Consider the following 25,104-nt stretch of genomic DNA (forward strand, 5'->3'; position numbering starts at 1 on the left):
GCTCTTTCAGTGTCATGCTGTCATGCCTATTAGCAGTTGAATAGCATTAGGTGTTTTATTATCTTTCTTAGGGGACTGCATTTGTAATGGTTCACTTCATTGGATGTATGGCAGTTATTAGAGGGACTGTATCTCTTTCATTTTCTTCCCCCCAAGGTCATTACTGAGCAGCCTGCTTGTACAGAAGAGAGAAACTGTTTGACTGGCTTCTCAGCTTTATATTACAGGGCTTGGTAAACCTTAAAGAAGGGAATTTATTTGATTTTATTTTGAAAGACTATAAATGCTGTCCAAGGGATTTCTGTCCTCAGCTGGTGAAGGCTCTCTGGTTAAGGTTATAAGACTAAAATTGATGTGACTTTTCCTGGGGCGAATAAAATTATGCTTTGGGACTTAAGGTAGTATGTCCCCCCTCAGCAAGGGCTGTTTGTCAGCGGGAGGAGTAGCATAAGGTCCACATTAGCAGTGCCACCCAGGTAGGGAAGTACTTTTCTCCAGAAGGGTATTTATACTTTTAAATGTATTAGCTAGTGGGCTGGAGTTGAAAGCATGTGTGTTTGTAATATAAAGCACATGCAACACTGGCTGTGTCACAGATAAAATGCCAGGCCTTCCATTCACAAAGAAACTAAATATTTATCAAGGTGGGCACATGACAGCAGTTGTCCTAAATATGATGGCCATGTGATGGAGCCTGTCCTGCTCCCGGCTTACCTAGGATTGCCATGTGCTCGGACTTGCAGTGATCCCCAGCAAAAGCTCTGTTCGAAGAGAACAACATTTATCTGCAGCTTTGCAGGTGATGTTGAGCTTCGGATGGGAAATGTGGTCAGCATCAGGTTGCGTTCTCGATTGACATGCGAGCAAAACCACTCTAACCATGTTCTGACCTTTTCTTCTGCAGACACTTTCTGGGTCATCGTGTCCCCCCCCCCCCCCCTTTTTTTTAATCCAAGGTACATCTTGGTCACATTGGTTGAGAAGTGCTTCCTCATCTTGAAACCACGCTTTGGAAAGGGAAAAAGAATTATTAAAAAGGGGAAATACGTGACAATATGCTGTTGGTAGATGCCAGCAAGCTGCCTGTCAGCTTGCAGTTGCACACAAACCCCAGAAGTGCCACCTCCTTCAGATGGAGGCAGATGGCTGGATCAGCTGAACAGCATATCCCAGTGACATGTCACCTTGTCACCCATCCAGTGGCCGGGAGAAGGCTGGAGGCTGACACTTTTCAGCTCCTTCCCGTCTCAACTCAATTGCTGGAGTCACAGCTATGACTTTATGGTCACAAGTGGGTAGTGAGATCATCTCTCTCATGAGGTAGATGAGGAAAACTGTAATCACAGACTTGATGGAACTGAAAATTGCTTGGTCTTGGACAGTAGTCTGTCTGTTATTGCAGTGCTTGGCTTCAGGATTTTGGGACTTCCCCCCCCCCCCCCCCCCCCCCCCCCCCCCAATCCTTTTTGTACAAATACACAACCCAGGGTCCTTCACTATGAAGAACGTCACCTATGCACCCTTTTTTTAACTGCTGTTTTACAGATATATTTTTTATTGTACTTCCCCCCCCCCCCCCAAAAAAAAAAAAACCCCAAACCAACCCAAAGCCCAAACAGAAAAACAAACCCACAAACAAAAACCACTACACAAATAGGATATGATCTAACTTGGCGAAGCAAATGTTGGCAATGGCATGTCCTGTCTGGGTGTTGTCAGCTGCGTACTAGATCCCAACCTACATTCTTTTTGCTGCGTGAAGACTTGACTGTGACTCCAATGCTGGACCTTGTGGGATTAGAGTGGAGACGTGAGTGGTAACATCTGGACAGCAGGAGCAAGCATCATACCTTCAGGAATGCTGGGGGAGCGCATGCCTTGGCACTCCTTTTTTTTGTACCTTTAGAAACATCTAATTGGCTCTGCGGCCAGAAACAGCTACTGTTTTTACGTGATGTTCTGGGATGTGTGTGCCAGGGATGTTAAAGAATCCCATAAGCTGTTGGCAGGGAATGGGACAGGGGTTAGCGTGTGGGCTAAAGTACTTTTAACCTTCCTCTTCATCTTTCGCTGTGTCCCAAGCAGATTCTTTCCTGTGAGGCACCACCTACATTTGATAGTTTGCTTTTCATCCTTCCAGCTCAAATCATTTGACAGATCATCTTGCAACATGGAGTGTGAGAAGAGATGTGCTGTATTAATACTGGCTGGATATAAATGTTAGTCCTTAATAGTTTCAGTGTTAAAAAAAGTGCTAGGTGAGGAAGTGAGAGGAGGAAGAAAGAAGTCACTGTGATTAATTCAAGATCTGGAAAGAATGGTCGGAGCAGTGCTGAGGCTTCTCCGTGGTGTTACAGCCCATGCCAGGATCTGGGCCGCGAAAGTTGTTGGAATGAATCCCTCCTTTTTCGTATCCTCACTAAGGATGAGTAATGCAGCTAAGGCTTTAAATAGGGATATCCATGATGGGAGCTGTAGTTCTAAAGACTGGCATGCCACTGAGATATGTAATTTGAAATCTTATATTTTGTCAGAAATACTGCTGATAACTTGATTTTGCACATAAATTAATTCATTGTGATACTGACGGGGTGGTGGTGTGTGTCATCCCCCCCGTCCCCCCTCCAAAGCACTTAGTACAAGGCTTTATAGTCACTGAAAAGAGTGATGGGTTCCGGTGCTGTGGAGCAATTGACTCTTCTTGACATCTGGACTGCTGTACAGTCCAGGCATGCATTGCTTTCACGGGAACTGCAGAGTCTTCCTTGCCCTTTTCCAAGGTGGGGTGGCTGCCATGCAGTGTGCTAGGTCGGGCTTTTGAAGTCCACAAGCACTGTTTCTAGTTCTGCTCCTGCCATCCCCATATATTGCTTTCCTTATCTATAAAATTGATGGTGTAAGGTTTCCTCAGCACCCCAAGGGGCTTTGCAGTCTTTGGTTGAAAAGGTGATGTGTATGATCTCATACATGCAGCTTCTTTCATACATCACGTTGCCTTTAGGAGAGATACACCACCACCACCACCGCTGTAGGAGTGTGATACCAGGGTTGCAAAAAAGGGATGGCAGCCTGCGTGGGAAGCTTTTCTGGGTGAAAGCAAGCACTGTGGGCCTACGTGGCATGGAGGTTCCCTTAGCCCTACCATCCCTGTTTGGTGTTCCAGCTATCCCGGGTGTAGTGCTACAGCAGCTCTGGAAGTCAGGCTGAGATAGGTGAGCGATGATCAGGACAGATAGCTGTTGGCCCCTTGTACAGCACACAAAACACTTGCCAACCGAGCAGCGTAGCGTTGGCTATTGCAAGGCCCTCCACTAAGTACAGATCTTTTAGACGCTCAGTGTTAAAGGGAGGAAGTGGGCAGGTGCCTGCAAACGAAGCCCTCTGCAGAGTTTTTGGTTTGTATTTGAATCCCTGTATCATGGAACCCCAGCTGCCATCAAGCTGCAGGCGTCGAGATGCTTATTACATCTCACTCTGGGATCCTTTTTTTTATTTTACAGCACCCCTTAATAGTGATCAAGCACCATAAATAGCTGGACTTTTCCAGCAGATTGCCTTTTGCGATACCACCAGGACTTAACTTTTAAACTGTTATTAAAAAGATGGGATTTGGCTCTTCAAAAGTGAGTCTCTGACAGAAATGGTTGGAGTAGCAGAAAGTTGTGACCTTTCACCTTTCTACCTGGGGTGTTGAGAAATTTGATGGATTATATCTGGAGGACTAATGCATTTTAATGGTTCATGATCTCATCAGCTGTGGCCTGGTTTTAGAAAGAAGAAGAAGCTATTGGACAAAAATGGAAAAGCAGCAGTACACCAAATGAATTATATGTAGTAGGAAGATATTTTAGAAATAGTGACGCACCTAATGGAGGCTCAAATGAGAAGAATTTCACAGAAGTTTAAGATTATGCAATAAAACCTATGAATAACGGGAAGATATTTTGCAGCGCTGAATACTGGAGAACAACGCAAGTATGTAAATGAGCAAGGTGCTGGGGAGGCAACTGCAAAGGGGTTCTTTGCTGAGTATTGCGACTGGTTTAGGGGTCTACAATTCCTTGGGTTGGATCCACGAACAGGATATTGAGGGCCCTATCTGACATTGTACAACCCACTGGATTTCCCCTAAGTTACATGGCGCTTTCCTGCTGTAGCTGTGTGGTGACGATCCTTGGCTGACCAACAAGAGTGCCTTGAACACAGAATCTCAGATCACGATGCAGACTTTGCTGCTTAATGTAAAGTCATGCATGATTCATAAACCTGCCAAGATTTTTTAATAAGGTTAATTAAAACTGCAGGTGAATGCCGTGCCTTGGAAGACTTCTCCTCAAGACCGAGAGCGTCGTTATTGCTTCTCTGCCCAATGCTTTTGTTTCTCCTTCTGTATTTCTGCCTGGTGCCTGTTCTGTTCCCCTATGGGCAAAACCCAGGTCTCTGGTGTGTGCTGGCTGGTACATGGGCTACCTGGGCTCGCTCCCTCGCTAGCACTCGCCTGCCCTTTTCTTGTCGGGGGACGTTGTATCAGTCCTAAGCTCAGCTATGTCAGTGTTTTACTTTGAGGAAACTCCGCTCACCAACTCATTGCTATGGCCCTTGGAGTGTTTCCAAACGGGAAGTGCCACCACCAACTTGCCTGCTTGGCACCCGTCAGTGATTTATTTATTTATTACTGTAAACAGCAAAACTGGCGGCACAACTTCCTGGTTTTTCTGCCAAGTTATATTGAGTTAACATATGTGACAGAAAATAAATTTGTTGATCATCTCCAGAACTTGGAGATAGAAAACGTCATTTCCTGCATTGTGTACTCAGTGAGAGAAGTAAAACATGAGCTGTTGGCATCATCCCTTCGCAACTCGTGGGTCCAGAGTGTAATAGTTAAAGTGGTGTCCCAGGGCTCTATAGCTGTTGAAAGATTTTTGTTTTGTTGGTAATAACTGATTGTTGAGGTTTATTGACCTGTTGTTACTGTTCATTGAGTGGAAATAGAAGATTTTTGTTTGTTTGTTTGTCAAAGCTCCTAAGCCTCTCAAGAGCAGAGACCCTGTCCCATTTTCAGCCTCTTTTACCTACAATTGCATATATAGGTGTTTGCAGGCAGGTTTCTATACATTGCATATGCAAACCGATAGCCTGATACCAGCTACCAAATGTGTCCATGGGCGTATTTGCTGTAATCAAGTGTTCAAACAGCTGAAAATGAAGCCCTGCATTTGCCATCTTTTAATTTAGTGGTCCTGCACTGATGTTAGTGTCTGCCTGTTAGGAAATGATAGTAATCTGTGATTTCCCTGCCATCCCTTAAAAAAAAAAATTTAAAAAAAATAAAAAAAAGCTGCAGGAGGAAGGCAAGAGGAGTTGGCAGGAGAATCCAGTGACGGACTGGACACGATGGTATTTGGCATGGCGTTACAAAGCAAGACGTGCGTTTAATAATTTGTGCGCAGCAGAGCCAAAGCTCTGCTTGCATGCGCGTGTGGTAGGGAAAGGCAGAACGCATCCTGCCCACGCGATTGTGGTTTCACGTGGGCTACGGTCGTAGCGGCTGTGGGAGGGAGCCGGGGGAGGTGTCGAGAGGCCGCCCGGGAAGTGGTGTCCTGCCCCTGCGCTCAGCTGGGTTGCCGAGCCTGTTCAGGGAGGCACGGAGCAGCCTTTGCTCTCTGCCCGACGTCTCCCCTGGCCACCACCTGCAAATGAGATGCCATTCGTTGGCCAGGTGCGAAAGCGGAGCAGAATCGCCCACGACTTGATGTCTCGCAGGTGCGAGGTTGGTCCGGAGCGGGCTTTTCGCCGCCTCGCTCCTATCCGTTCCTCGAGACTTCCCCCAAAAGGGGAGACCTTGGCTTTCCAGGGCTCCGTATCCCAGTAGCGCCGCTTCACCGGCTTACCCCGTGGGGCCGTGCAGGAGCTCTCGGGCCGCGGCGGCTCGCTGCAGGAGCTGCGTAGGACGGGAAGCCGCGGCGTGGCTGCGCGCCGGCGATGGCAGAGCCGCCCGCGGTGAGCTCGGGCTGCGCGCCCCGCTTCGAGCTGCTGGCAGCAGCGTGAGACCGCCGTCCTCCCCTGAGCCGCGGGCCCCGCTGGGGAGGGGTGACGGCAAACCGCCCCGTCGAATCCAGAGGGGAAGGCTCCGAGGCAGGAGTTTTCAGTGCCTGCTTCGCTGTTTGTGGGCAGTTTGCAGAGTTGTCCCGTGCTCGGCGTGTTCTGCGCCCTCAGAAGTTGGACCCTCGCTGCTAGGGTCTGGTCATCTTTCATGTTTTCTTCTCGGCCCGTTTACCACCCCCAGTCGTTTCTAGCCCCACGCTTGTCTTGGGGTTGTGGACGAGAGCCCTTCTCTGTTGCAGGCTCCAGTGTGTGCGTGGGACTTAGACTCTCCTCCATCCCCCGTTGCATTTTGAGTTTCACTGAAATCTGAAGTAACGGGTCCTTGCTCAGTGGTGGTACTGCTGGGGTCAACGCCCGGTCTTTGAGAAACTTCAGTACTGTGGGACTGATAAATGGGCAATTGGATTTCTTCCCCTGCCACATAACTCAGGAAAAAGAGATCAGAAATCCCTCCAGAGAGGAGTAGTTGGTTTTCTCCTTAAAAATATAAGGAGAACAAAAATATAATAGTCCCTTAACCAATTGTGTGTGTGTCTCTCTCTCATTTTAACTTTATAACCCTACAATTTTTTTCAAATATACTAAAGAGCAGTCACCTGCAACTATTACTCATAAATCATTCATTGCTTTAGAAGTGGGATTTCTCAAAAGTCATAGAAGTTGGTGTAACTCCAGTAGGAGCACGCTTTGGCTCATGCTTTTGAAAAAAATTTTTTTCTTAAGACTGGAAACCTCCTTTTTTATCTATATTTTATTTGTAGCCCTTCAAACAGGTTTTCTTGGCAGGAATTTTCACAGGATAGATAAATCTTGTTGCAGCCCTTCCTCTTCCTACCTGAGCAAATCTCCTGTTGAGGTGGGTAGTCTCTTGGATGAAACCAGACTAAAATTGATTAAAGAGTCCAGGATTGGCTAAGACTCATTAGTTATGCATGATTGCTCATGGCTGGCACACAGCTTATAATTATGCAGCTTGACTGAAAGCAAAAGTAATATTTCAAACAGCTGTCCTGGAACAAAAAATTAGAATGACAATATTACACTAATAGCTGGAATAACTGGTTATAGGAGTTATGAGAGAGACTAACTTTCCACCCATTTGTGGGTTAACCTCCAGAGTGTTAAACGTACAGCAGTAATAGTTGTTGCAAAGGTTTCTTTTTCCCCCTGAAACTTTGACGGTTATTGTCACTTGCAGGAGGCAGAAGTTTTGAGCCTTCGTCCCCTAACAGGGGATGGCCAGGCTGACCCCCAACGGACCAGGTGTCATCTCCAGGTCTAATCGTGCATCTGCTGCAGCTGGAATCGGTGAGCTGCGAGGGCTTCGACACTCTGGGAATTCAGCATGGTGCATAGCCCTACCAGTTAGAGGTGGGACTGGCAGCCTTTCTGCAGCGCTGTGTCACCCTGTGCTCGCTCTTTGTTTTGAGACCTGGCATCAAAATTAAATCGTGGTGGGAGCAGGGAGATGCTGCTGTTTGGCAGCACGAGATTCAAATCTCGTGTGGAACAAGAGCTGTGGTCGCTGCTGTTCACCAAATAGCATCTGCTAGGGCCTCCCCTGCATGGAGCTTGTCACGGGTCACTGAGAAACTGTCCAAGTCTGCCCTTGGCACCTGGGGTGGAAATTACTGCCCTAAGCACCTGCCAGCCTTTGCAGGAATGAGAAGGTGCTTGGTACCCCATTTTGTTTTTTTAGGCACACTGATTTGAATCTTAAAAATTGCATGCTGTGCATTTGTAGGAAAAATACTTTAATCTGTTGGCCTGGAAATGCAAAATCCCCTTTGCACTAGAGAGCCCTAAGGATTTTTCCAGGGTTCTTGACTTGATAGATAGGTGTCTGTCAGCCTCGAAACATACAAGAGGGACTGATTAATCCAGACACCGTGTATTTGGCTGAGAAAATTGCTACTTGACCTGTCCAACAAAGGCATGCTCAGGTGGAGGTGCTACCTTATTAAAATACAGAAAGATGTGACATTCCATAAGCATGATCTGTTAGGAGCTTAAACAAGAAAAATTGAAAGAAATAACTAGAGGCATGTGAAAAACCAGCTTTAGCCTAACCCAGACTTTCAGCTCTTCTGACTGAACAGAGCCTTGGGAATTGCCTCTACAAATGACTGATTATATATGCAGTTCTGTTAATTAAATTTAAAAATTGTGTAGGAAGTCAAAAGATATAGCTACTTGTTTAATTAAGCTAATTAAGTCCCCAGGTTGCTTTTATATTTGCTTTATTCACTGCAAGTGTCTGGCTTGTTCTGTTTTTGAAGCCACGTCAGCATTGACATGGCTTAGAAAAAGGTTGCACTTCTAGGATGCTTACTAATTGTGCCTGTGGGGAAGAAAGGACGGAGCAGCAATGGGAGAAAGGATGTTCTGGGCTCCAGGGTAAATGCAGTCGTCTTTTGTGTCTGATCCAAAGACAATAAAAAGATTCCCACTGATTTCAGCGTGCTTCAGATCAGGCTTCCCAGACTGGATTATCTGTTGTGGGGAAGGGAGGAAAAAGTCTTTTGAAGTTGTGTTTGCAAGAATTAATGCTCATGCCAGATGCAACGTTGAAGATGTCTCTTCATCCTGGAGGTCCACCTCGTCTCCATTTTGGAGAGCGAGCGACTCGCAGGCAGGCAGCCACCCTTCGGATCTGCCTCTGCCCATCCGCAGCGAGTTTTTCACAGAGGCATGCCGGGCTCTCTCGGAGGCCGACTGACTATACCTGCTCTTCGAGTTCAGTGGATGCTTCAGCTGGGTGTTGATATGTTGCCCGAGAGATTACCCTCCCTCTGAATTTGTTTTCCAAACCTCTTCCATTGCTGAATCACGCGCGACCAGTTTTACTATATGTGTGAAGGCATATGGTTAAGGAGCCCTGTTTGAGTCTCCCTGCATTTGTTCCCTCGTTCGCTCCCGAACTAGCTTTTTTTGTAACGCGGAGAAGGGGAGTTAATAACACCTGCCTAGCTGTCGGGAACGATGTTGGTACAGTCCTTTTCTGGAGAAGGTGTATGAGGTGGTTGGCTGGGGCCCCTCCTTGTGGGAAACCGATCCCTTGCAGCTCCCTTTGAAGTCACGTGGAGCTGCGCGATCTCGGCAAGTTCAGGCATGGGGCACCCTGCGAGTGGTTTGAATTAGGAGCGAAGTCCTCCTCGGTCCTGGGTTCAGCCTCGCTGCCAAAGCGTTGCGTCTCACGATGGAAGCGTAACGAAACCGCGGCTGAACTTGTCAGTCCTTACCTGCTCATTTCCAGCTCGCTTGCCAAAATCCTCCAGCGCTTGTTTTCTCTTAGGTACGGCTGTGAAGTTCAACAGAAGTTAAAGTGTATGCTTAGCTCTGGGCCAAAATCCTGTGTTGTTCTTACAGATACAAAGGGGGTTCCTGAGCTCCAACAGTTGATCTTATCGAGCCTTTGTGCTATGGAGGCACGTGCTGTCTTCCTTTTCCTTGAACTAGAAGAGAGTGGCGATTAAAGGCTTTACTACACCGATAAGCATTCTTCCCTCTCCCAGTTGGCTAAAACTTGGCCAAGTTACCTCTAAAACAGCCAGAAAGTTGGTATTTTTCCTCCCAGTTGTTCTCTGGGGGACCAGGCTGAGGACAAAAGTGCCAGAGAGAGGGGAGGGTGATTACTGTTTACAGCTATCAGTGCCAATGCTGTGATGCTGCACACCACCAGTTTACTTCGATTTATTTGGAGATCAATGTACCTCATAGCATTCGCAATGTCATGCATGCATAAAAATTCAGGCTTCTCCTTTGCTTCTCGCAGTACAACAGGACTTTTCCCACTGCGGTGCATCTCCTGCTCTGATACTAAACCTTCCGGGCAGAATTCTGTGATTCCTTAAAAGTTACCATGTGCTAAATAGATCTTGGCATTAGGAAACTTTTCTCTGTACTTATTACTCTTTGAATATTGTTGCCAAATACATACAGATGGTTACATTCCTGTATCGCTTATCTCCTATATTATGACATAGGAGTTCCCCCTTAGCATCATCTGTGCTGCCTTCAGGCTGTTGAGTTTCTCTGAGCCTGTCCTGCTTTTTTGAGAAAGAAGATCAGTGTCAGCTGCATTGTTGACCCAAACTGATTGCATGGTCTGCTTTGGACTTTAATAATTCTGTCAAGAATAACACTGTGGCCCCTGCTTCTCTGTAAAAACACAGTTTTTTGCCTTTAAGCAGCCACAGCCGATGCTGGGAAGAAAAGAAAGAAAAGAAGTGAGAAGCAAAACTTGGCACATCTGTGGTACTTGTGTTACACCCGCACTGATGTTGTGAGGCTGGATCCCGAGGGTGTTCGCCGATGCTGGGAGGTACCGACATCGCCGGAGCCTTGCCGGCGCACAGTCAGGGCCTGGGCCGCCAGCCAGCCGTTGCTAGATAGGGTTATCCCTTCCATGGCTGGAGGGCCAGTGCTTTGGCAGCTGCTTCCTTTTGAAGTGCTCGAATCTTATTTAATAACAGAGCATAGCGAGAAGTCCTCTCAGTCGGTGAAAGTAGGTGCTAGGGATGGAAGTTCTTTAGTGACTGAAGAGATTGAAGGAGGGCTTGTATTAGGAGTTCCTCCTTTTGGGGAAGAAGTAGGGTACCACACTCCTCATTTGCGGGCACCTGGTTTCGGGTGGTTATGGGCGTATTTCTGCCTGCCTAAACGTGGCTGCGGTTGCTTGCTGGGTCGGTAAAGCCATCCCGAAGCGCATGCTCTTTGTGTAGTCGCGCTGCGAGGCGCGAAGGCGGTAACGAAGGTGTAAAGCAGGGGCCGGAACACGGGGAACGGAGCTGCGAGGATGGCTGAGGTTAGCCCCGGGACCCGGGCTTAGCAAACCGATCGCGCCGGCTCAGCACGCGAACGTCCGTCGGGCTGCGCGGGCTGCGCGGGTTGCGGTCCAGCAGGCGCGAGGAGCCCACGGGAGCGAGCTGCCGCCAGCGCGAGGCCCCCTCCGCGCTGCGCCGCCGTGGTACGGGGGGGGACCGAGCGATGGCGAGAGGCAGCACGTCCTGTCGGGTGGGTGTTGCTGTCTGGGAGCTGCTTCGTCGTCTGAGCTCGGGCAGGCCTGCAGTCAGACCTTTTCCTTTCGGTTTTCTAGATCGGAGATTGTTTTCTGTTTCAGGCACGTTCCACGTATCTGGGACTTGATCTCAGATATTGCACTGGCTGCTGCTTAGCTGGTCAAATTTCATCTTTAAAGGAGATCACATCAGATCCAAAAGCCAGGCTTCTACCAGTCGTTTATTAATTTTAATTACTTAATTTCATTGTATCTTATCTTTTGTTGTTGCTGTTGCTATCAATTTAAGACCAGAGAAACTCTTCAGACCGTCTGGTTTAACCTCTTATACAGGGCAAGATTTCACTATCGATCCTGCATCCAGCGGGGTGCCCGTGTGCCAAAGTTTCAGCAGCTCCTGGCATGCTGGGGCTTCAGTCCTCATTTTGGAGCCTTTCAGCTGTAATTTTTCATTAAATCCTGCTAACATGTGCCATGAGAAGTTCTTGAGTGTAGCTAGATCATCTTTATTGAGTGCTCTTGAACTGTGATATAATACGAGCATGGCTGCTTAGTTGGTGTAGGGGATTTGACTGGTCTTTAATCTTGGAGTCTGGAAGGGAGAGAGGTTGTTATATAACTCTCATAAATCTCCTGCTATTACTTTTAGTATTATTTTGTTTCTGCTTTGTGAGGCTGTGCTACCTTGGGCAGAGGAATCCAATTTGCAGTGATGGAGAACAAGGTGTGTCGCAGAGTTTGGACCAATTTTTGTTTGTGCCCTGTGTCAAAGGTAGATGATGCTTTTGTTGCATCTCCTGGTCTCAGCCTAGCTGCTTCTGTCTTGACGAGCCTTTCCTTTTAAGACTAAACAAGGAGTGCAGGATTTGCTCCATATCCCACTGGAGACCATGTATGTCAGAAGAACAGAGGAAGGATCCTCTTTGTGAATGTGAAAACAGGAGTCTTAACATATCACTGTGTATGGAGACTGGCAGAAAAATGATAAGCACTGAAGAATGAGTTTGGAAACCTAAGTAAGTAAGGATTTTCCCATAAAATCTGAATTCTTCATACCCCATAAATCAATTTCGGTGACTGTGTATGTATATATTTTATAGATAGTACACGTTTTTGAAAGAACCATTTCTTTACAAAGCTGCATATCTCTCCAGCGAACTGAAATTTAGGTAATAATGATGCATGATATCTCTGGAGTTGAAGTTTATTTGGGGAGTGTCTTCGATACTAATAGAGACAGAGGGCTGTTCACACACAGCTTCCTAAAGCCAGTGTAGTAAGCAGCCCAAGCAAATACAAAAATTAATACTGAGTCAAAGCTAAATATTTAATTTAAATTTTCCCTGTGAGATTGATTTGGTTGTGTGGTTTTGGGTTTTTTTTAGTGGAAAATACAGTGCCCATAAAATCAACATTTCGATAGGTTTTTCCTGAGCAGTTCTAGCTTCCCTGTTTTGTATCCCACTGATAGAGACGTGTCACTTCTGGACTGTAGCTGGAGTTGTGCAAATAGGATGTTCTCTTATCCTTTCTCTGAAAGTATTTGCTCTGCTCATCCTAACAAATTCCCAATAGTTTAAAAACAATTTCTCTACTTCTGCAACAAACTGTAGGCTAGGGAAATGTATGTGATGCTGTGTGCTGTCTCTGCTTCCCCCTCACTTACCCCAGAAGATTGTTTTCTCTTGGCTCGTGTTAGCGAAGCTGCAGTTAGCATCCGTAGGAGCGGAGGTGCCAGCAGAAAGCGCTGCTATACCTTAACGCTGCAGAGTCAGCCTGGCTTGGACACTTTCTTCCCCCACTTACAGCAGTGCAGATACTTTCTGTCCATTTGTAGCATGGCTGTTTGGCTCCTCCCTTGGATATATAGAGTTCAACTTTCTCTTACATCTGTATCTTAATGTTATTCCCTTAAAAGGACCGGCTAGTGCCTGGCAGTGTTTTGCAAACTGTGGGCAAATGTCTGGATTAGTGGTGGTTCATACACTGTTGCTCTGGTAGCTTAGGCTTATGGTTAGAAGTTTATTTGAATGATGTGGTATGTGTTAACACTGAAGAGGAATCAAAGTGTTGGCAGGATACTTTGCATGTTACCCGAGAAAAAAGAGGGAGCCTTGGGTTCATCAACCTTTCTTGCAGGACCGGGAAATGTTTTTCTGCCCTGCAGTGTGCACACCAGAGTGTATAAAACTGTGGGCATCTCTGTGATGAAACTTGGGGCTGTTGAAGTTGGCTTGCTTCTATTTCTGCCAGACCAGGGAAAGGTGGCTGTACAAGAGCAGAGGGGGTTTGAACGATCATGTTTAGTCATTCCTCCAGAGAGGTCTATTTTCAGAATTTCTGTTCTGCACAGATTATTGATACCCATGAGATGTGAAGCTCCTCTTTGCTAATTTTAACCTTGTAATTTGGGGGTGTATTGGGGGGTGCCTTGGGTTGGTTTTTTTTTTTTTTTTTGAAAGTGAGATTTCTGTGTGACAGCCTGACTTAAACTTCAGGGATCCTTAGCTGTGATTTTTGCTAAAAACTAGCTAGTGAACAAAAAACCCAAAAGCAAGACCTTAATTAAAAATGTAACTAAAAATGAAAAATCTACTCGCCAAAAAATAAATACCTTCTTTCAAGGACAGGTTGACCGACACTGGGATTGAATCTCTGATCCCTAAAATTATGTTCTGTATCTCTATCTAATTTAGATTAAACGATAACAAGTCCTTAGGTAACAGCACTAACAGTTTTCTATTTTCTATGGTTTAAGGCCAAAAGGTGATTTATGTAAGAAATCGGTGTTTACCCCAGCACTGACAGTATTTTGAGAGACTGAAATAATTTAAATGGGATAAGATATAATAGGGAGGAAGTATCCATTCACCAAACAGATATGCATGGATCTTTTCAGAGAATTGCATGTGTTTAATGTTACTCCTGCTTTCCGCTTCATTTATCTGACAAATTGGAACACTATTAACCATATTTGATTTTTTTTCTTTAATATCTATTTCCTCGAGCAAGGTTGAGATTGTTCAGCGTTTCTAGGAGAAGAAAGGGATCAAGTTCCTTATTTGTTATGGAGCCCTGAATGCTTGATTTTTTTGCAAAATTAGAGGTGTGCATGAGAATATATATAGAGCTTCAAATATTATTAAAAGTTGGCAAGATTTATCATGCAAAATCCCGAGAAGAATCTTTGCCTTGAAATAGTCTTCTAACATTTCCTTTACTTTTTCAGGTGGATTTGGAGCCAGAAGGCAAAGTGTTTGTTGTCATAACTCTTACAGGCAGCTTCACAGAAGGTAAGGGAATCATTTTGGCTTGTTTCCATTAAGAGCTGGACTCTGGTGTATACTCTTGCCTTCAGTTACCAAGCAGTGTATAAGCAAATGGCATTCTTCATGCAGGCCACGTGCTATTGTGTGCCAGAGGTTTCGTGAGAAGTGTGGGAAACCTGAACGGGGCTCTTTGTAACGGCTCACTCTGTGTGTGCCCTCTGCTCTGCTATTGCTCTGATCTTGGACTCAGGGAGCCGATTCATGCTTGATCTGGTTTATTTATCTGAAGTTGTCCTTCAAAAGGATTGTTTTTGTCACTCGTACTTTTCACCTGGGTGCCTCTTGAAGGGCAAGCTAAGGAGCATGTAGAGCGTGTTTAAAATAGAACATGTTTAAAACATCGGCGTGATTTTTATTCCATAATGATTCCCATCTACTTCACATGCATTTCTGTTTCCCGAGTTCACTTTGCGCAGGAAACTTAGAAGCTTTTTAGTGCGACAGCTGCCCTGAAAAAGTATCTGGGTAGATTTGTTTGCTCTAACTATCTTTTATAGTATGATGTTTTTAATTTCCCTGTTGTTTACTGTGATACCAGCTATGAGCATGGATGTGAGCTCTGCTGGAGGAACCCAGGGAATCTGGGACAGAGCTCATAAAAAGCTTATATTCTTCAGACTTGCACCATGGTTCTTATTTGTTTTAGCTGCAGCCTCAAACTGCATTTGTTGGGGAGCGTTTTCTGTGCAGAAGCCAAGAACGGAGGCAGGATCTGCTCCACTCTCTGTTACCTGCAGCCTGGGAGAGCTGGATTTTTAATGCTTTCTCTTGTTCTGCCCCAGAAACCCATTGCTCTGCACGAAGGCTGTGCCGGGGGCTGCAGCACAGGCAGCCCACCCTGCCGTGCTCCGTCTTGGATGCAAGGAGGGCGCAAGCTGGAGGGGTGCGTGCTTCGAGGGACGGGGGAGCTCTGCTCTCCTGCGTAGCCGTTCCCCTAGCTTCCACCTTGTGCCGGGTGCCCAGGCCTCTCAATGCCCCTGCCTTTGTTTTTCATATGCAGGTTTGAATACAAGCTTGTGCTTTACTGGGATGCTCTCAGGGTGCTTTCTCGCTCTTGCTGAGCCGGCAGCCTGATGTGTGCTGGGGCCTGGGCAGCTGCTTGATGGGGACCTGCTGCACCAGAGGAGCTGGTGAAGTTTTTGGTTTTCTTTGTGTGGTTTACACCCCAGGAGTGCTCTGCTCCTGGCAGGATGGCTGTGGCCTTTTAAAGCATTTGAGCTGGTTACAGAACTGATCCGCTGAGCCACACCTGGGGGCCCAGCAAGGGTTTGCAGGGAGATGGTGTCCTTCTCCAGAGCAGCACCCCGAGCCCTGAGGTGGTGGAAGCAGTGGCAGGCTTTGCAGACATTCTTCCCGGTGTGCAGCTGGGGCTGCTCTTACTCCTAGAGACCGTGGGCAAGGTGTAATCCCGCTTGCAGAAGGTGTGTTAGGAGGGAGACATGAACAGGAAGCCTGACTTTGACTCCTCATCTTGGAGCGATGGAGGAGACGAGGAGTATCACAGCCTGGCACTGCAGCAGGGCAGAGAGGACCAGAATTCCCTTTTCCAGTGAAGTTCACTTACCTTGTAAAGCCAAGCAGGCCACATAGCATCACTACAACTTTCAGTTCTTTATCGGTTAAGTACGAATGCATGTTTTTCTCTGCCCAGGTGTCAAGTTTGGGGTCTGGGAACTGCTCTCGCATTTATCCACACATAAAATGTTAACAGATCATTTACCCTTTTTCTTCTAGGGACGTGCTCCCTACAACTGTGCTTTGAGAGGGAGACATGAAGTTTACTTTTTCAAGTCAATTTGGGAAAAGCTTTCTATTTGTAACCAGAGAACAGGGAGAGTGAAAAGGTGTGCTAGGGAAGCCTGGAGGACTTTTTTGCAGGTCCAGAGGCCATAGCTCCTAGGGATGAAGAGGACATTAGAAATTGGCTTTAATTGCCTATGACAGAGCCAATGATGGAAAGAGGGAAGAAACCAGAGGGCTTTTACTGACCTGCGTCCCAGTTTGTATCCACATGTAAGTGTGTCATGCTTGGCCATTTAAAGCAGGGTAGAGCAGGGATGGTGGGTTTGAGCATAAATGCAGTGTGCTTCAAACTTGTGCTGGTGGCGAAGCTGTTAAGGCATATTGCTAACAAGGTCTCAAAGACAAGAGATGGAGAACTCGGATGTTTGCACCGCTACTGCTTTCCGAGGAAAATGGGAAATGTTGGAAACAGTTTACTTCTCTTTCCTCTGTCGTTATTGAGGATGTGTGGACTTACAGAACAGGAAGATCAAAGACAGCTCTTGGCGTTTTTCTTGGCTGGTTAGTCCCATGTGTGGTCACATTTAGAGTTTCCAAGAATAGACGTAATCCAGGGCAAGCCTGATTGTGGATACTAACTTCTCCCAGTCGTTGAATAGTGGAGGCATCTATCAGGGAGGGGTTTCCTTCTGAAAAACAGTGAGGTCTCCTCCCTAACATCATGTTTTATTTTTCTCTCTTTTTTAATGGAAATCTGGAGGCTCAGAATTGTATTTGAAATTTAAGTTTTTTGGAAAGAAGTCTGAGAATAAATCAGAACTTGAAAGCACAAAAAGTGGCTTCCCACTTGTTTGCCCTAACCTGGAGGGCAGCCGCTACCACATGCTCCCTGCTAGTTATGGCTAACGTGGCAGAGACCGCTTGAAGGCTGCGTGTGTCTATGGGTACACAGAGAACCCAACGATTAGTTCGTGTTAGACCCCATCAGGGTAGCATGTAGACCCATGTGGAGTCTCAAGCAATATGATGTTTAGGACTTCTGATCATTTTCTTGTGACTTATGAATGGTTAAGTGTGTAACTCTGGTGCTCTGAAAAGGATCCAGCAATGGTGATGTGGTTTTTTTAGCAGCTCTTGCCTCACTGCTTTCAGTAGACCATGGGGACGGAAGGATAATGTAATGGAGTCAGTCTGAACTGTGGGGAGCATCTTCCTTTGAAAAGCTTCTGAGAACTCCACAGAGCAAAGGTGGAGGGTCAGTGCCTACTGCTGGTCCTCATACTGCCAACATGTCATTCATCTCAGACAAGTTTTATGCCAAGCTAGTTGTTTTGTTTATGGAAATAGCCAAATTCACAGGGTCTTGGCCACCATTGCCTAACTCCAGTAAGGTAAAAGCCCAAAAAGCGGCTAAAGAGAGTGAGAAGAGAGGGGGGATAAAAAGAAAAAAAAGCAAAAAGCCCCAAACCCAAACAAACATGTTAGGGATGTTAGGTCCACTTGAGACTATATTATTTGTTGTCCTAGAAAGGTTACCCAAAATAGACAGTCCTGGTGGTGTTGGCAGCTTGTACTTTCTTTAGTTTGGGAAGTGGTTGGTTGTTCTGTTTGATCAAAAGTTATTTTGACCAAAAGCTTAATTTGCTTCTGCTTACCTGCGGTGGGGATGGGGGAGAAGGGTGGCCTTTCTGTGAGGGGCACAGCGTGTCCAACAGAAGCGTTTGTGTACCATCAGGATGAGAGCAGTATAGAAAATGTACAGCTGGAAGGAGGTTAGTCCTTTGTAGGTTCCCATATGGCTCTTCTGTCCATCAGTGTTAATGTGCTGTTTTGAGGCAGGGAAATATGCCTGTTTCACATGTTAAAAATACGCATAACTTTTCAGGAAGAGAAAGAAACGGAGTCATAGAACGCAAGGGAGGTCTAGTGAAATTATCCCTGTCTATCTTTATTTTCTCTGCTGGATGGATTTGTTGCTGTGCTAAGCCATACCTGATTATATTAACTCCCCGCATTCAGCTGACATTTCCTGTGTAAAGCGACCAGTACAAAATTAAAATGAAAATCTCCTTACCTCGGGAGGAGATTACCTCTCCAAGCATGACTGTGTCTCTGCTGGCAGTGCTGGGTCCCGGTGGCCCCGGCACCTGGCTGGGGTGGAGGGAAGCACCCTCTCCTCCAGCCGTCTCCCTCACTGACCCAAGACCTGCTTCTACTCCACGCTGTTTTACAGAGAAGCTGAGGACTGACTTCTACCTGCCAAACTTCAGGCATTGCTTAGGAATTGATTCTTTCTTTTTTTTTTTTTTTTTTCCCATACCACTCGCTCCTGTGAAGAATTTGATTTAATCTTTCCTGGGGTTTCTTTATTTAACCTGCCTGATAATGGGATTTTTTTTCAAGTCATCAAAACTACCATTTCTTTTTAAATTTCCTCATTCTTTTTACTCTGAATATTAATACGTTTTGTGGTTTGTGGGGGTTTTTTTTGTTTTTTCACCCATGGTGTCTTTAGCATTTCTTATGTGTCTCTTTCTCTTTGTGTCTCCTTGCCCTTTTCTCCTTTTAAAATAACAAAAGCAGCTTCTCGGAGAGGTCTGTCTTTGCTGTGGACATGCCTCATCCATGGATGCGAGGCACGTTGTCAGCTGAGGAGCTGGGGATGGGAGCAGGGCGCAGCGTGCTGTGTGTGGGACCAAGCAAAGCTGTAGCTGTCAAAGGTGCTTCAGCTCTGCCCAGCCCTGGGGACCACAGGAGCTGTGTTTTAACTGAACCGTTAGTGTCCTGCCTCCCTGCCTGTGATGACCCATGTGTGTCCCAGGATCTCTGAGATAATCCACAAGATCTCAACTCTGTTTTAAGCCTCCTTTAAAGGAAAAATTCTGTTTTATTGCTCTCTAAAACAGGCAGTGCTGTGTAGGGTGTAAACCTCCCTAATGTTGTTCCTCTTCTAACCTTGGCCATAACCATTTCTAGGTGGGCAGCTTCTGAATAGGGTCACCTTCCTCGCCGCTCCCGGAGAGCACCTGGGAGCACCCAGGCAGGCAGACACCATGGACTGGAGGCGGTTGCGGTTCTCCAGTGCGGTGTGCCCGAGTACCGTTTCTCTGTGCTCTTCCAGGTCGTCTAGGTCCTCCTGGCTCGGGTTGAAGGTGACCCGGTGCCTCTGAGGAGACTCTGTCTTTGGGGCTTGTGTCGTTCATAGCAAGTGGCTCTGATGCTATTGCGGTGCCGCGTCGGGTGTTGCGCAGTCGGGGGCATGAATTCAGACCTGCTCTCCGCTACTTGTCTCTCTTTGCTACTGAATACTGGTTTGGGCTGGGAAGGGGCAATCCGTGAATTACTGTCGTCTTGGGCAGGGGGTGATTGATTTGAAATAAAAAGCCTTGCAATGAGCGTCCGTAGGCTTCTGTTGTTGGTGCTTCTGGACACCTGTGAGAAGTTAGCAGAGATACTCAAGAGCCGGTGATTGCGCGTGGGTCAGGGTGTTTCGCCGCAGCGAGGTCAGACTGGACACCGAGAGGCCCCAGGTGTATGCCTGAAGGATGGCATGAACCTCTTTTCCTTGCAATACTGGAGTCCCAGAGCAAGCTGAGTCCCCTCGCAGCTTCGCCTGTTGTTGTGTTGCTGTGCCACCTCTCTTGCTATTTACTCTTCTTAATTTTGAGCAAAGCTAATGAAATTAATACAAATTAATTATTTGACTGAATTAATGAATGAAGCAAGCCCCGCAGAAAATAAAGTGCTTCTATTTTAGTGCTTTGAACTCTTTCAATTTGCCTTTTTTTAAAAAAAAAAAGAATATATTTTTTTTTTATACATTGTCACTCAAAGTGATAATTCTGGCTTTAAGTTCAATTTTAATTTCATCATTGTGAGGTAAGTAATGGTTGTTTCTTTTCTTTCAGCGTCAGGAAAGACAAAGACAAATTTGAGTTCTGGGCAAGAAATAGAACAACGAGAATATTGAAAAGCCAAGTGACTTGGTAGAGCAGATATAGCACCCATTGCTAAATATTTAATGTTGGTAGGCTTTGCAGCAGCAAGGAAGCCTTGAACCTGCCTCTAGAGCAGGAAATACTTCTTTATTTTGCAACTGTCACATGATGTGTTCGGGGTGGTTTATTCTCAAGCATGAAGACTCTTGCTGTTGTTTTTCTTGGAATACATTTTTTCTAATGTGAAGTGATTTTTGTCGTAAGAAATAGTATTTCCTCAGACAGGTACCAGTAAAGATCTGCAGCCTTAAAGTCTCAAATGATATATAGGCTTTGTGCCAAGAAGATCCTTTTTCTGTATTGTAATGTAGCTTCTCAGCCCCACAAAACTTCTATTTGCAGATACCTTAGTAGGTCCTTGCACAGGAGGGAGAAAAAAAGATGTTTACCAGTCCTCTGTAAACTGCAATAATGACTGTTTTCAGCCTGTTTTTTATAGGTTAAGAGAATAATTATTGGAAACTAGGAGCCAGGAATGAAAAATGCCCTGTTCTGATCCCCTGCCTAGTTGGGCCACTCTTCTGTTTTGGGTTACTAGCCCAAGTAGGAGAATTTTAAGGCATGTAGTGGACAACATGCAGAGAACCTCCTGATCTGAATAGGCAATATCAGTGCAGAATAGGATAAAGAAAGTTTTGCTATCTTTTGTTCACAGTCTGAGAACATGGAAGTCTTTTAATGTCTAGCCCAAAGTTTTACGTGGCAGAGAGCAGCAGGAGACGTGTTTTTCTATACCCCTGTATTTTTTCCAATGCCTACACTTCTTCCAATGCTTTACACGTGTCACATACATGCATGCTGCAGGCAAGGGATTTCCAGATGCAGTCCATGTTGGTTCGATTCTGCATTTCCAGATGGAAATAGGTCAGAACAATGTTGAGTCCCATGGGGGAGAAAATACACCCTTAAATGCAACCTGGAGAAGATTGAGCCCATGCAGAGACCAGGAATGTCGCCCACAGATGCTGTGCATCTCTGCCTGAGAGGCAAGTGAACTTCACTGGATCCCCAAACTTGCTGGATAATGTCCATCAGGTTAAAAAGTAAAAGGCAATTCCAGAGGTTGATCTCGAAGTCCTGAGCAGGTATTGCTCTCCTGGAGGTCAGACTCTGCAACCCTGCACTCCAACCGAGATGTGTCAGCCAAGCCAACGGGAGAAAGAGCGGCTCTATCCTTGTCACGAAGCCTCCGTGAGTCAAGCATAAGGATGCCAAAGCTTCTCAGCAACACTGAAGATCTCAGGAGGGAATTTCAAAGTCAGAGAGACAGTGAAGAACCTCTTGGAGATCATTTTCACAGGGATGAGCCTTCAGGCCTTCTGAGAAATGTCCTTCGGGCTACGAGTTGCCATAAGGAGAAGGGGCTGTACCGCATCTTCCCGAGCGCTGCCTTTCACTTGTCATGCTGACAGTGGCATGAGAAGGCGTCACTGTAATGAGAGACAGCCCAGCCTTGGAAGATAGACAAAGTGGATGAACTTGGGAATAATGAATAATTATTACTGTTTATGGTGGGAGGATAGTGTGAGCAATTTTTTTTTTTTTTTAAGTGAAGCCTTCAAAATTTACCTATTGCATTGACATTTAAGTATTGCAGAGAGAACCCAAGTATTTTTGCACCTTGGCACTCTTATATCTCACATATGCATCTCCTCCATTAAAAAAAAAAGGGGGGTAAAAAAAGGCAAGTTTGGTAAATTCTGAATTTTCACAGGAAAAAAGGGTTTCACCAGGGGACAACAAACAAAAAAAACTTTATTCCTGATTGCTGGAAGATCTAGGCCCTGGGAAATAAAGTGGTTTGCTCAGTGTTACAGAGGGACTCTAATGCAGAGCCAGGAGTTGAACAGCGCCTCAGTCTGCTGCATATCCACAAGACCACCTTTATTTCTTGGAAAATGATCCATTTGCGCTCCACGTCTATTGCAGTATGTCTAATGCTGAGAGGTTTTTGGCAGTAATTCATGACTTGCCAAGATCTGCCAACTGCTTAGATATCCAGACGCTGTAAAAATGCAACAAACGGCAATATCAGCATTAACCTTACTTCCTCAGTGGGCTGTGTTTTGTCTGGGCTCTGAAACCTAGATATAAATATGCAAGCTTGCAATCTGCTCTGGGATTTCAGTGTTCCTGGCCATAATGAGGAGCAGAGATTTTTGCTTTATTTTAATGTGATTCCTGGAAGAAGTGACGGTGGTTCCCAGAGGAGTTTAAATCTATCTACTTGGCCTTGGAGGACAGCGCTGCGCTGGAGTGGGTGTTTGGGCTGCAGCGAAGCAGGATGGCAAATGTGGGCTGGAAGGAGCAGAGCATGAAGCCGTTTGGAGGTCAGGACTGTGATCCTGTGGCCAGGGATGATGACAGCAGCCCTGTCCCCATCTGCTGCGCCCTGTGCTGGGGGATGCTGTGTCATGACCATCTCCCTCTGCACCCATCGCGGTCAAGGGCACCTGGATGATGCCCTGGACTGGGATGAAGTGGGGGGTGCCCCGTACATCAGCACACCTCATGGCCGCAACTGAATTTCCCTAGACCACAATTTGCAAGGTACCTGACTGATGAAATAGGTGAATGGCTGGCCAAAAGCCCCAGTAGTTTACCTAAGGTCACCCTGTAAACCTGTGGCAGAAACTGGAGAAAAAAACCAAAAAACCCAACAAAACCCCACCTTTTTTTTTTTCTTTTTTTTTTTTTTTTTTAACCTCACCTCCACCAACTATCGAATTAGGCTGTCCCCCATTTAATACCCAGGTCTGTCAACTCTGGCTGCTGAAGGAGACTCCTAATTTAGGTGGTACCACCACAGGCAAGGGTTTTCCTTGTGTCTGGGTGTCTGACAGCCATCCAGAAGTCCCAGTCACCAGGCTGCTGTACGGGGCAGCGCTGGACTCGCTGTGTGAGCGGATCTGTTGGGCCTGTCGGCACGAGAGGATGCGGGAGGTAACAAGATGCTGTTGTGCCGCAGTGCTTAATTACCTCGAAAGTATTCATGCGTCATGGGTGCTTGCGAGGAGCAAAGTTCCCTCTGGCCCTGCAGACCCAAGGAGGACCAGCAGCATTGGTCTGCTGCGTGTTGTGGATGTTGCGGCAGTCGATTCCCACATCTCACTGGAGCGGGGCAAGATCTCATTGATAGCCAAGCAGGATGGGGTCTTCAGCCTTAGGCGAGCTGGCACAGAGCTGTAGGAAGTAGAGCTTGTCTTCTAGTGGTGCTTTCGGGGCGATTACTCATGTTTGCAATTTATATGCCCCTGTTTTGGGTTGTTCCTGAGTGTGCCCAGCATAAAATGCTAAGTTGCCTGCTCTTCAGTGCCAGCTGAAAAAGTGTTTGTTTTTGTTTTTTTTTATTTTCTGGAGTGCTTCAGCTGAAATGATTGTTGTTTTCCAGAATGAGATGCTGAATCAAAATACAGCTTTGAGCAAAGAGATCCTAACGTTGTTTTGCCAGCGCAACCTCAAGCTTGGCAGAGGAGAGGGTGGGAGGGATGAGAGCTGCTGCCGACTCTGTCTGCCTTGTGCTGTCTTTGGGAAAATGTATGCATTTGTGATCTTCTGGGAGAAACTGCATGAGACCAGCGTGGATTTGAGGGCTGTGGACACCACCTGCACTGAGCAGGCTCCCACCTTGGTGACTGTTCCTCCTGGCGATGCCAACACTGCTGGCCGTTGTGGATACGGGACTGAGGCGGTTTCATAATTGAGGGTAAATCTGTCTGTCTGAAAAGGATGCTCTTGGGTTTCCCTTGGGCTGGCCTCGCACGGGGCCACTTCTGCACCGGCTGGCTGGACTGGAGAGCTGAGCAGTTCTGGAGCAGGGGAGTGGGTTGGTTTTGGGCCAGATCCATCCTCTGGTTGAGGTCTGCGCTGGCCCGGGCAGGAGAGAGGAAGGCAGGAGGTCCGGCTGCGCATGTGTCCTGCTCTCCATGCCCTGTCTGCTGGGGCACAGGGCAAGGGCAGTGAACGGTGGAAACACTGGGAAAAGTCACTTGGAGGAGGAATAGAGCCATAAGAGTTTGGAAAAAGGACAGAGAAGAAATATAAGGAGAGATAGAAGGAAGTAGGAGACTGGCCTGGGGAGTGGTGATGGGTGGGTGTGGGCAGGAGCTGTAAGGAAGAAGAAGCTAAAAGAAGCTCAAAGGGTTAAAAAGGTGGGAAGGGGGGAATACGGACAGATGGATGGTAGAGGAGCTGCAGAGGATGAGGAAAGGCTGCAGCAGAAGAGTAGTGACCAGCAAAGCCCATTTCTTGCTAGAATCTGGAACCAAGTTTTTAATCCCAGACTCTCAGCTCTTTTCTGCCGTCTAGCTGTCAAACTTGTTGAGCAAGTGTGTCTGTCATCGCTAGTTCTGGATCTCTACAGCAGAGCGTAGTCCTTTTCTGTGAAGTATTCCTCTGGTAGTGCTACCCTCTCTCCCTGGACCTGCGTGTCTGAGACCACAGCCATGCTGGTGAAGCAGGACTGTGGAGGGGGAAGGCTGCTCCAGTTCCAGTGGATGAACTCATTTCCAATGACAGTTTTCTTTGTTTAGAAAACTTAGGAAATAGTCTTAAGACCAGAAACCTTTTCATTTTTAGGATATCACTAATGTTAGAAAATAAAACTCCCCAAAGTCAGGAAATTCTGAATTTTTGTGTGTAAAATTTGTCCTTCCTATATGTTCACGATACAGACTTGCAGATCACACTTGCAGATCAGCAAGAACAAAGGTAGGAAGACGTTTCTTCTCCAGCCTGCCCAGCTCAGAGTCCTTAAGTGGTGGGTGAGGAATCTGGGGCCTCAGTCTGGTCCTACACACTTTTTTACCTGCAATGTCTCTGGTCCTGTATTTCACTTGTGACTGTGAGGTAACCACGACAGGCGAGAAGAACAAGTCCTTCAGAGAAAGGCTCCAATGTTGCATCC

At 46.4% G+C, this 25,104-nt stretch overlaps 1 protein-coding gene across 5 annotated transcripts in view; it reads left to right on the plus strand.

Annotated features, from left to right (window-relative positions):
* PRKCH (protein kinase C eta) overlaps positions 1 to 25,104 on the plus strand; it is a 119,795-nt gene that overhangs the window by 13,694 nt on the left and 80,997 nt on the right. The window contains exons 1-2 of one of the 5 annotated variants that reach the window (XM_030005089.2): positions 11,807 to 11,852; positions 14,358 to 14,421. In XM_030005089.2, coding sequence (XP_029860949.1) covers positions 11,841 to 11,852; positions 14,358 to 14,421 — 76 coding nt within the window. In that variant the 5' untranslated portion in view covers positions 11,807 to 11,840. The other 4 variants (XM_030005066.2, XM_030005072.2, XM_030005080.2 and 1 more) reach the window with 4 other exon arrangements.

This window comes from Aquila chrysaetos, chromosome 2 (genome assembly GCF_900496995.4).
Source record: "Aquila chrysaetos chrysaetos chromosome 2, bAquChr1.4, whole genome shotgun sequence".
Classification (NCBI taxonomy): domain Eukaryota; kingdom Metazoa; phylum Chordata; class Aves; order Accipitriformes; family Accipitridae; genus Aquila; species Aquila chrysaetos.